General features: G+C 40.4%; 1 protein-coding gene across 1 annotated transcript in view; it reads left to right on the plus strand.

Moving 5' to 3' along the window:
* Nucleotides 1–12,651, plus strand: part of USH2A (usherin) — a 336,721-nt gene that overhangs the window by 302,608 nt on the left and 21,462 nt on the right. Inside the window, exons 61-62 of the mRNA XM_026048437.1 lie at nucleotides 8,959–9,186; nucleotides 10,099–11,615. Coding sequence (XP_025904222.1) covers nucleotides 8,959–9,186; nucleotides 10,099–11,615 — 1,745 coding nt within the window. The remainder of the gene's footprint in view (nucleotides 1–8,958; nucleotides 9,187–10,098; nucleotides 11,616–12,651) is intronic.

Raw genomic sequence — 12,651 nt, forward strand, 5'->3', positions numbered from 1 at the left:
GAGGGATCTCTCCCCAAAATGTACATGTAAATATGTGTGTCTAATACTGTTCTTCTGCTAAGGTTCAGAAGACAGGCTGGATTTCCCTCCAGCTACATGAGAGCTGGATACAGGAGACTAGGATTCGCAGATGTTTCCGTGTAGGAAGCACAAATTATTCCATGCTGGAATGGACTATCTGTGTGCTGACTTGTGACAAGAAGCCTTTCCAGAGGTGGCGGTATTTTTTATTTGTTTTTTTAATATCTAGTTAATTATAAAGTTGCAATTTTTAGTTTAGCCACATAGTAAAACTAAAGCTTGGTATTTTCAAATTTGACTCTGAGCCAGTTGTTTTTGCTTACATTTTAATATTTCTCAGAAGTGATTATCCACATGGCAGGTGAGGTTTGCACAAAAAGCTAGGACTGTTCATTATAGGGCAGGGGAAAAAAAAAGAGACTAAAGCAGTAGAAAGTAAAAACCTTTTAGTCGCCTTTAAAATGTTGCTTTTATTTTCCATTGTGTTGGTGGAAAGCAGGGATTTAAGCTGTGAATTGCCTGGAGGCTGTGTTATCTTCCTGTACTTAGCAGCAGTTAGAGCTGCGCTTTTTGCATGTGTTGGGTGAAAGAGACAAGGACTTGGAATGATTGAGAAAAGGGAATAAAACAAGCTTGCATTTAGCAATAATATGACACATCTATTGTACCTGGGTAAAGTGGGATCTAAAGCAATCATGACAGTTTCCTGAAGCTGCAAGCGGTAACATGGGGCGAGGGGATATTCTGAGGCTTAATTAATTAATGTTTGTAACATGATGTGAGATCCATGCATGAAAAGTCATAGGTAACTGCAAAGTCTTAATTTTATGGAGCACAACTGACATTCAATGGCATTTTCAAGGAAACTGATGTGGGAGTTCACCTGCAATCTATATTAAAATTCAAGTTATCCTTGTTCAAATCCTCTTAAAGTTTTTCTTCAAACTATCTTTTTTCTTCCTCTTCTTTTCTCTCTTTTCATTATTTTTCTTTTGCATTATGGCTGTTGACCGAATTGAAAATAATTGCTTTTATAAAGAAAACAGGGATTTCCCCCCTGCCCTGCTCTAATTTTTGTACACCAAAACAGTGTCAAACCCAGTCAAAACACCCTTTCCAAATTTTACAGATATTAGTAACTTTCAGGTGCTCTGTCCAGGTTTTTTTCAGCTCTAATGGGGGAACTTTTAAAATGTCCTGAGCCACTTTTCTTCACGACCTCATACGCCATGTAATTTCTCCATGAAAGGAGATGAGGAAGGAGGCTTATGGCAAAGACATGTGTAGTCAGGAGTGTCACAGAGAGGCATCGTGAGTGCTTGAATAACAAAACTTCAAGTGAAACCAAAAGGCAAAACTTTTGATAATGACAAGGGCATATTTGTTCTGTAACAAAGCCAAACTGATTGCCCAAACAAGACACCTTTGAGTTGGGAAGTTCAGGCATATAATGATCCACTTGTATGGATAACAGAAACATCTTCAGTTTCATTACCGTGGCTTGAAATTATAGAGGCCCCTCTGCAAAACACTTCTGTTTCTCACAGATCTGGATATAGTTTTAAAAAAGAAAAAGCAACTACTGCTCTGATGTGGCGGTCCAGATTTTGTCTGTTTTGACAAAAGCATCCAACTTCATTCTGCTTTTCAGCCAGTATATCAAATTGAAAATACAGTTTGTGGTATCAGAAAAAATACAGTAACTTCCTAGTGCTCTGTATTAAGGTATGCAGCCCCTGTTGCTTGCAGGTTTGAGCCCTTAGGCTTTATCCACTTGTTCACCACAGCCATGGCTTTTCCGTCTCTTTATAGTGCCATACCTACAGATGATGGAGAACCCAAGTTCCTAAATGCTACTAAGCATCGAGTGGAAAGTTACTGTTCAAGGGGAGCAGGATATGGGATGCTTTTTTTCTAAAACATATTAATTCCTGGAGTTCATCTGAGTCTGTTGCTTGCAACTATAGAGATATAAAACCCCACCAAAGTTTGCGTGCCTGATTTTTGCTGGTTTCTAAGTTTTCCTGAAGAGCCACTTCAATTCCCAGTTAAAGTGCTGCCCAATTCCCATTCTCCTTGTGACCAAGGTAGACTTGACAAACTTTAATACTGTGCCAGATTTCACACACCATGCAGTCCTGGCCTCTCTCACTCCATCAACTCTCCCCAAAGCAAGCCCCACTCAACCAAAGGACAAAAATTCAATATATTCGTATTTTACAACATATTACATATAGTGCTTTTCAGCAAGCTGTAGGCATTCCCTCTCTCTCTTCATAGTTTCTCAGATAAATTGTATTAAATTTCTTGCATCAGATTCTGCCCTTGTTATTTTGAAGAGAAACTCCAGCTCTTCATATCAGTAGTGATTAACTGAGGCAAAAAACATCAGTCAGGTTAGGTGAAGATGGCAGATTTGAACTGACAGGAAAAAAAGGTTTGAGGAAAGCAGTCTCACCGAGTACCTCATTTAGAAAAAATAACCTTTCTTTCTTTCTCCATCATTTTCTTGTGATGAGGAATAATAAATACAGTAAGGTATGAAAAAACATGATAAACAAATGAAAGAAGGTAAAAAACTATGTTTTATTATCCAGTAGGTCTTGTGAGTGTTGTAAGAGATAAAATATTAATGTAAGGAAAACATGTTGACATCATCCCTGTAGATGGTGTCTATAGTGGAATGTCATGTCGTTGATATTTTTGATTTATTTATTTAGTCAAGCAGAAAAATCTCTTTTTTTCTTCTTTTGATTTCAGTATTTTTAGTACAAATTGGACAAATACAAATGCAAATAATTTTTTGAGAAGGTGGCATTCGGTGATATTAGATGAATTTTAAATAAAATGTTCACCTGTGTGTTTATGTTAAAAAAGAAAACAAAATCTTGCTCAAGTTGCCTGGAGGAGATTACTGAAGGGCTGACTTGCCCAAAGAGATTTTTTTTAAGCTTTTACCAGCAAAAGCGCAATGCTCTGAATGATTTGACAGTGTATCACTGCCCCAAATCCAGCACAAAATCCAGAATACAGCTTGCTAAATATGCTTCATTTCATTCTGCTGTACAAGGCCTTCCAGCTTTCTTTATGGTGCTTTGTTTTCGAGGCCAAGCTGGGGATTCAGACTCCTGTTGAGACTGCAGCAAGTCCCCAGATGTCCAGGTGTGCCAGGAACGAAAAACGTCTGCTGTGAAAATAAGCAGCAACTCCAGCAGACAGATTCAGCCGCCTGTAATTCACACTTCCTTACATGCTGCTGTCATGAAGGAATAAAATGAACAGCAGCGTAATGTGTCCATATCAGGTATTAATTGTTCTTGTTTGCAGATATTTAAACGTGGGTGTCTGCTCTTGATTCTGCACATCTTTCTCTCTGATTTGACCCACAAGTTCCCGCAGAACATATAGGAATATAGGAAATATAGGAAAATAAGGAAAATATATAAGAAATATAGGAAATGGTCCTATTATGTGCTGAGGAAAAAAAAAAAAAAAGGATGCCCCCCTTTTCTTTTTTTTCTTCTTTTTCCCCCCATTTTTTTTTCTTTCCATTTTTTTTTTTCATCTAATAAAAAGCTGTTAGCCTGGTGTTCTTAAGAAGAGGCAAGAGAATGAAGTCACAGAGGCCAAGCAGAGGTTTCTGATGTTGATGACAAAACTACCATTTGTTTTAAAAATAAATGGTGAGAACATTCTAAAAGTTGCAGAATGAGCATTAGGTTTGCCAGCAGTCCTGAGGAAAGAATAATTTATGACCATGTAATCAAAGACTGTTTTAATGCCTCAGCCATTTCCTAAATTTTATGTGCCTTCTTTAAACTTGAATCCTCTTGGTGTTTTTTTCTTGAATATTTTTTGAGGATAAATGAAATAGCAAGCTCCAATGCAACTGATCCTTCATGTTACTAACTACCCACTGTGGAAGAAATGACCCCATAGATATCAGGGCTGGGAACTGAAAGCACTTTGGAAGAATATTCCCATGATAAGTGTTTCAAAATGAGGCTGATTTAAGAAAACTTGCAATTTTACAAATATGAAAATTTTATTTAAATGTTTATTTACATAGCTTTTAGAATACATGTTTTGTAATTTAAATATAAAAAATAAAAAAATAACATCAGCGTAGTCTTAGTTGAGACCTTGTTGGGTCATATAGAATAGTGCCATTGTTTAAAATGAGCAGTATATGTTGAAAGGTGATTTAAAAATTCTAAAATGAAATGCAAAATTCTTATAATGTAAATTTTTAAGAGTGAAATTTACAAAAAAAAACAGAAAAAAACGTTTTTAAACAAATGAGGAAAGTTTTGACCTCAGTTTCTGTTAAAAATAGAAATTCCAGTTGTCTGTAGTCATGATAATTTGTGGCAAAATTATTTCTGCCTCCTTAACTTTGAGATTTTTCACTACTACCATAGGAATAGTTTATATTCCAGCTCAGAGTGTTGAAGGAGAATCTCCATCTCCTTGATGGAGAATTTGGGAAGTGGTGCAGGAGGATGTGTGGACAATCGGATGAGCATTGTGACTATGAGGAGCCAGGAGGCTTTCGTTTTTTCCTCCCTGCCAGGGATATTCCAGAGTCTTGGTTCTGCAAAAAAGGCAGTGTCATCCTGAATTACCTTCTCATCATCTGTGTCCTGGGGAGATATGAAATAGCAGGTTTGGATCCCAGTGCCACTAGTACCATTAACAGTGTCACAGTGTCTAGTGCCACTGAGTTTAGGAAGAGATTTCACTCACAGAAGGAATGAGCCTCCTTCCTAACGAGATGCTGAAGATACCTGCTGAATAGGGATTACTGTGCAAAGAGAAGATAGGGAGGGATGAAGAAACCTCGACATGAATGGGTGACGACTCTCGGGGCTGCGAGGATGGAGGAGCTGGACGGTCGGGCTGCCCGCGGGACAGTCCTTGTGCGGTGCTGGTTTATCTGCCGTGCCCTGGGCGCCTGGGCAAGCTGTGCTGCCTGCAAGCAGAGTGCCAAGCAAGCCCAGAGCGACAACGCTGCAGAGGCACCACGTCAGGGGAGTCAGATGACTAGGCTGGGTGGTTTTATGCAGTTGAAACATTTGTGCTGGAAGTCCACCCGTGCCAAGTGTTACTGACAGCCACGGATCAATGCTAATTTTTGATCATTTTCAACCTACACAGACCTCTTGACCCTGTTGTCACCTTAAGGGTGCTTCAAGTAGTCAAAAGCAATCACAGCAGGCAGCATAAAATTGTCCGAATCCTGTGGGCTGCGGAGCCCTGCTTGTGCCCAGGAGGAGGAGCAGGGCTTAGGGAGGAAGGCACACGGTGTTTGGGACACCGCTGCCTCTGATCGGCATGGGAGCATATGGCAATTTATTTCTGATTTTAAGTGACTTCTGTGCTCATGAATTAAAAAAATAAACAAATAAAAGAGGCAATCTGAAGCAAATCTAGATGGATACATTATTCATCATTCATGTTCTCCTCTTATGCTTTGAAAACGGGATAAAACAAGGTTTTGTTTTAAACAACTTCCCCCTCTAATTTACGGTTGGAGCAGTGGAATTAGCTGAGGCTTGTGCACGTTGCTGCCGAGAGCGTGCAGAGCATTTCCAGAGCAAAACAGGGGTGCCCTCCTGCTTGGAGAGCTGGCCGGCCCTGGGAAGAGGAACGAGGCAGAGCTACCGAAAGCAAAGAGCGTTGCTCATTTGGAAGGATGGGGCTCTGGGTTGCAGCTTGCCTCAGCTTTCCGTAACGTTTACGATGAAGGGTGGGCCTTGTAGGATGAATGCCAGAGTGTGCATGGTCTAGCTGTTGGTAGGATTATGCTTAATTTAATGACTGGATGAGTGAGGATACTAAGCAATAGGAGGCGTAGAGCAGGATTTGGGACTGTCGCCCATCAGATTTCATGGTCAGTCAGTTATGATCTATGAACATCTTAATGTTTGCGTTAAAATTTTATTTTGTTGGTTTGTTTTTAATGGTAAATGAAACCAGGCCCCTTAGCAGTATGTAAACATAGGATATATGAGTTCGTGGCTTTGCAAACAAAGACTGGGAGAATACTCCATGCAGTGCCTTTGATCCTGTGCCTTTTTAAGGTTGTGCAGTGGTCTGCTGAAGCCAAAGGTGACAGTGCTTTCCTCTGCAAGATGTATTTTGCTATTTGTATTTGTCTATTCCAGCAGGAGACCATTTCCAGACTGAAAATGTCATGGGAGGACATGAAATAATTCTGAAAATTAATGATGGCCATCCATCGTCTTTTGAGGATCAGCCTTTGAGCTGAGTAAATTCTCCAACAGCAATGGTGGCTGTGCAAGGGAAGGAAAGAAAAGGGAGCCCTGTGTTCAGGGAACATTTCTCCCGAGTTATGTACAAACCAAACAAAACAAAGATACGTGTAAACTGTTTGCTGCTCCAGAAGTGTCTATAGGAGCCAGGGATAAAAGGCATCCCTGGAAGGAAAGGTTTAGCAGTCTCCAGAGAACATGATGAACTGCAGGCAAGGAAATCCCTCCATCCCTGTTTCATTTCAAAGTGTGGCAAGAATTGTAAATAATTAAATCTTGGGGTTTAGTGGCAAAACTGTGGTGGCAAAAAATATGCAATTTTTCTGTGCGTAAAAAAGCAAGTATTTTGTAATGTTGTTGTTGCAAAAGCCACCCCGATTAAGCAGCTGATGGGAGAGCAGAGCCTTTGTCTTTTGTGTGGCGACTCTAACAATGTGTTTGCACCTTCCACGAGTCTCTGTGTGACAGCCCAGGAGCAGTAAGTTAATGTTGTGAGCTCCCTTCTCCGCCCCCGAACCAGGGAGCGTAAATTTTAGGCTTTTAAAAGTTCTGTTTTGAAAATCTCATAGATAACTGTCCCCATAAAAACTATTAATACAGACCACATCCAGTTGTAAAGCTAATTTTAATCATGTTTTGTGCCAACATAATTTCTGATGCCAGATTTTTATGCTAAGCATGAACTTCTGTGTGAGCTCTATTTTTTAACCTGCAGTTCATAATTTTGCATTTGTCCATATAGGTTTTTGGCTGTGGCAGTCTGAACGCTTCCACTTTCAAGGATCTAAGCCATAAATGTTTATTAAAAGAATCTATAATGAAATCAGTTTTGTTATTTTTTTAATGGCCGCCTTGAGTAGGCTGGATGACTGAATGCACGTTGTTAATCATTAAGTACTCATGTTACAAAAAGTGTTTGATAGTATTGCCATCTAGGGGCTGAACTAAATTCTCCATACTGAAATAAACTGTAATTGAACAGGTGCTGCTATTGACAATATACATATGTTTTTGCTTTATAGCCCACATGCTTTCCCTGTTTCTTATGACAAAAGGTATCTGTAAATGTCCCACAGCAGCCAGTGCTTTTTTCTATATAATCTGTTTGAGGTGATTGCTATTTGCATTTGAGCTTGTGCTTTTTTGGCAGAGATGATTGGGGATTCCTAACAAAGAATTATACTTTTTTTGCATTATTAATCTTGCCACTGTTTGCCCTGTTTAACAGAAAAAGGAATCATTTATCAGAAAAGTATGTTTGTAATCTGTACTTGTGGCATCTTCAGATTTAATATTCATAATGGTCATTCAAATGCTGTGCTATATTTATCTAAAAGACTAACTCATTGTTGTGAGGAAATAAGTATTTAAATATTTATGATCTAACTTTTAATATTTAAAAAAAGAAATTAATATTTCTTTAAAATTTGTTTCTGAGTCTGATAGCTTAACAAATGTTTAAATATTTAACAATTTGAAGTGTTAGCGTTTAACAACTTAATATAACTTACTGAAACAGGGATTTAACTTCAGCTGTTTCTACCACAGCTGGATTCCTGCAGTCCCATTTTTGGTGTCTGTATCATTAATGCAAGGCACCTCTAAAAATGAAAACAATTGCCTTGGTGATCTGCAGAGCCCCCTGCTTCCTTTCTCTCTCTGATGAGATGAATCGGAGATGTCTCATTGTGAAGCACGTTGCTCTTTTCTCTTTGTTAGCTCTTCAGCACACCACCCTTGGCTGTGACTGTGCTGCCTTCCTTGCTCAGATCTGAGTTTGAGCCTCTGTTTGCTCTGCACTGGATGCTGCTTAGGAAGGGTGAGCTGCAGTGCGACGGACCCCCGGCCACGGCTCCCATCTGAACCCCTGAGTTTGGCAGCGGTCGCGTGCAGCACGAGAATGGCCCGGCCCTTGCAGAAGGGCTGGAGCCCCTGGGATTTATGATCACAGCCCGCTTGCCCACATCCCCTTTGGCAGTGTAGCTCGTTTCTCTAATTTGTAGAAATATAGAGGATTGCCGTAAGGAAATGGGTTGCCCTAAGTTTATCTTCCTCTATGAATTTATTTCAGGTAATATTTTAACAAAACAGAATAAAGGAAAACAGTTTATTCTTTTCTTTTTTAGATTTTAAGGGAGCCGCTTTGTTTTCTGTTTAGAAATGAAACTCTGCTCCTGGAAAAACTGTGCTCTGTCCAGGCTGCAATGCTGTGAGTAGCTAGAACCCGATGGGGTGCCGATCGAAGGTCCTTTCTATACACCAGATGCAGAGATGTGAGTGCTGCAAGCATCGCTTGTACACAAAGGGCCTTTACATGTGCTCGGATCCATCAACCCCAGGCACTCCGAGCCTCACTGAACAAAACTTAAATTCACACTCAGTGTCCAGTAAGTGGTTTGCTAGGTGAGGTTTTGGACTGAGCAGGACTCCTCAGCATTCAGCACGAGAGGCTCCACCATGACAACAGATATCTCAGAAAGCCTAAGAGTTACCTTTTAGGGCTGAGCTGTAGAAACCCACAAAGTGACCCTGTTAACCAGATGGACCACTCTGCGAAGCAGTCAGAAGACACCCTGAGCCGAGGCCTCATTTTCCAAGTGACACAAGCCACAGATGATGATTACTTTTTTAACTAATTCAAACATGTGTATTCTTGCTTCAGGGCACGAAGCATCAGGCTCATTTGTTCGGACTGAAACCTTTCACAATGTATCATGTCCATGTCGTAGCTGTAAACGGTGCCGGACAGGTTTCAAGCCCCTGGACATCTGTGCGCACACTGGAAGCATCACCCAGTGGCCTGAGCAACTTCACCGTGGAAAAGAAGGAGAACGGAAGGGCTTTGCTGCTAAGATGGGCAGAACCCACCAAACCCAACGGTGTGATTAAGGTAATCTTCACCTGCACACTTTATTTGCTTAAAAAGGAAAGCACTAAGAATCAAATTAAAGCTTGTTTGCTGAAAAGGACTCCATCAAACACGTTAGATTTTAAAGATGAATTGAAGTACAAGGACACTCTGAGCATTCACTGCTTCTGATTATGACATATAAATTCAACTGAGTTTTCAGATACCTGTGCTACCTCATGACTGTGGAAGTTCAGAGCAACACAGAAATTCTGTGAAAGGCATTTATTTTAGGACTAGTGAACCACATTATTCACTAATGTACTTAGTAAATGCTGTACTTCTGTACTGACCATATAGAAAACTGCATGTTAAAGCACTTGCTCTTAGTGGTGGTTTAGCCTTCCCCTTACATTAGACTTTGCTAAAACCTCTTTCTAGACAAACTGTGACAGAATGTTGCTTTGAAATTTGGGACTTGTTTTAACACAAGATTTTCAGCTGATTGTGAATCTTTACCTGACTTTCTTTTCAGCTAGAGAGATCCTTCTCTTAAGTGTTTTGTTTTGTTTTAACCCTCTAGAGTTAGTATGCAGTAAGTTTTGTGCTGATGCATGAGGGCCTGGCTATGAAACTTGATAATAAATAAATATAATGAAAAGTGTCACTCACTGGCTAATTACTGTATCCAAAATGGGTAAATCATGAAAAGCAGCTCTAAACATTCTGTTTCATTAATCTGTGTGCATAGTGATTTCTCCTAGATAGGAAGCAAGTTTCTGTATCATTGTTTCATAGTCCCTACTGTGTTACAAAGATTAATATTTATGAACAATTAGGTGTCTAATCAGTGGTCATTTGCAAAAATGGTTGATTTTTTGTTGTTGTTCTTTATCCTGTCTTCTTCCTTCACCCCTCCCTCTGTTTTCTTTTTTTCCTTTTCTTGTTTTTCAGACCTATAATGTTTTCAGTGATGATAACCTGGAGTACAGTGGTTTGTCTCGCCAGTTCCTCTTCAGGCGCCTTGAACCTTACACTCTGTATAACCTGGTGCTGGAAGCCTGCAATGCGGCGGGCTGCACTCGCTCCCCACTGCAGCCCGTCTGGACGGATGAGGCACCTCCAGTGTCTCAGATGGCGCCTGTGATCCAGGCAGTGAATGCTACCAACGTTGAACTGAGCTGGCTGGAGCCAATTAATCCAAATGGAAAAATAATTCGCTATGAAGTTATTCACAGATGCACAAAAGAAAATGCTGCAGGGTACAGAACAACGACAGAAGATGAGAAAATTGTTTTCACAGAATATAACACTGAAAGCAAGGCGTTTATATATAACGATAAAGGTTTACAGCCGTGGACAAGGTATGAATATAAAATACGCACCTGGAATGCAGCAGGCTACACTGACAGTTCCTGGACAGTGGCAAAGACAAGTCAAACTGCCCCTAAAGGTCTAGCTGCCCCTCGGTTATACCTGGCATCAGTTAACCCCCGTAAAGTGCTCATTTCATGGGTCCCACCAGAGCAGCCCAATGGTATTCTTCAGTCGTACAGACTACTAAAAAATGATGTTCTCTATCCTTTCAGCTTTGATGCTAATACTTTTAGCTATATGGATGAAGACTTGCTACCTTATTCCATATACAGTTATGCGGTAGTTGCTTGTACGATGGGAGGCTGCTCTACCAGTGAACCAGCTGCAATACAAACACTGGAAGCGGCGCCTGCATTGGTGGATCCACCATCTCTGCAGGCTGTCAGTGCCACTCAGATTAATGCATCTTGGACACCTCCTCAGGTGCAAAATGGAGACATCACCAAGTACATCCTGAAATTAAACAATGAACAGTATTATCCTGGCAAAAATTTGCAAATGTTGATTTCTAATCTACAGCCTTACACAGAGTATAGTTTTGCCTTGGTTGCTTGTACTACCGGAGGCTGCACATCTAGCAGATTCCAGTCCATGAAGACGATGGAGGCTCCACCTTTAAATATGGAAGCTCCCAAGCTACTTGTCATGGGCTCCGAGTCAATTGAAATCACCTGGAAAATGCCAGTGAACCCTAATGGTAAAATCACAAGCTATGAGCTTAGGAGGGATGGTGTTCTTGTTTACTCAGGTCCAGAAACTCGATACCTTGATTTCACCCTCATGCCAGGCATGGAATACAGCTACACTGTCACTGCAAATAACAGTCAAGGGAGTGTGACCAGCCCAGCAGCTCAGATCAGAACCAACCCCTCTGCTCCATCTGGGATTTTACCTCCTAGGTTGCAGGCATGGTCCTCAAAGGAGATTTTGGTGGCTTGGGATCCTCCTGTCAGAGTAAATGGTGACATTAGAAATTACACAATCTCAATCCACAAGCCTGCTGAAAGAAGAAAGAAAACTGTTGACTTCGATGCATCTCATGATTCTTTTATGAGACGGTCCTACATAGTATCAGAGCTAGAACCCTACAGTAGGTAAGTCTGAAATATCTCTTTTTGTTGAGAAAACCCTGCAAGATGATTCACTGGGCTGGTCAGTGGCTTAACCATCCCAATTAAAGTTCCCCCCCACCTCCCTCACAAAGCACATGATAAAATCTGAATATTTTAATTTCTCATAACACCAAGTATATATCATCTTGGTGAAGTGCTTGAAGTTGGCATAGGGTATAAATGGTACAAGGGGTAATTGAGTACCCTTCTACAGACTTCAGAACTGGTAGCTTTATACTTGTGGATCTTTTGCAAGGTGTCTGTGTTCAAGAAAAAATATGACTTTAATTGGCAAATAGAGGAGTGGGGAGACAAAATCTGTTGGCCAGCTCATTTACAGTGCAGCTGGACCAAGGTTAGTGGAGTCACACCAGGAACACGCTTGCCTCTCTGATCTGAAAAGAAAGATGGCTTATTATTTAAAAGAGAGGCTACAGAACTCAGCTACAGAACACACTTGTTATTAAAGTAATATCTTCCCCACTAATTCTTGATTATTTACCTGACCTTTCCTTATATATTTGTGCAGGCATAATTTGTGTGTGTTACATGGTTGATAACTCTGTCGACTATTTACATATAACTAATCTAAATCCAAAGAGAGCAGAGTATAGAATAAAGTTAGTGATGATACAGCTCTCAAATGATACCCAAATTGTCTCTTACAATGAATCACCATTTCTTTTCATCTACCAGCCACTTCAAAGTGATTTTGATCACTTGAGCTCCTGCAGTTGTTAACTCCGCTCTTACAAAAAAACAAACAGAAGCAAATCAAAATCCAGAAAGCAGAATTCTTTCTTGGTGTATTGTATCACGGAAGTTTTGGGCTCCTGTTGCTGTGTTTTTAATGGAGATCCCATGGGACCATTGCAAAGCATTGACAAGCTAGCTGCTCTGCAGCCATAAGTTTTTTTTCAACACCTTTTCCTTTTCCTTTTCCTTTTCCTTTTCCTTTTCCTTTTCCTTTTCCTTTTCCTTTTCCTTTTCCTTTTCCTTTTCCTTTTCCTTTTCCTTT

The sequence above is a fragment of the Nothoprocta perdicaria genome, unplaced genomic scaffold, assembly GCF_003342845.1.
Source record: "Nothoprocta perdicaria isolate Ctin4 unplaced genomic scaffold, notPer1 scaffold_54, whole genome shotgun sequence".
Taxonomy (NCBI): domain Eukaryota; kingdom Metazoa; phylum Chordata; class Aves; order Tinamiformes; family Tinamidae; genus Nothoprocta; species Nothoprocta perdicaria.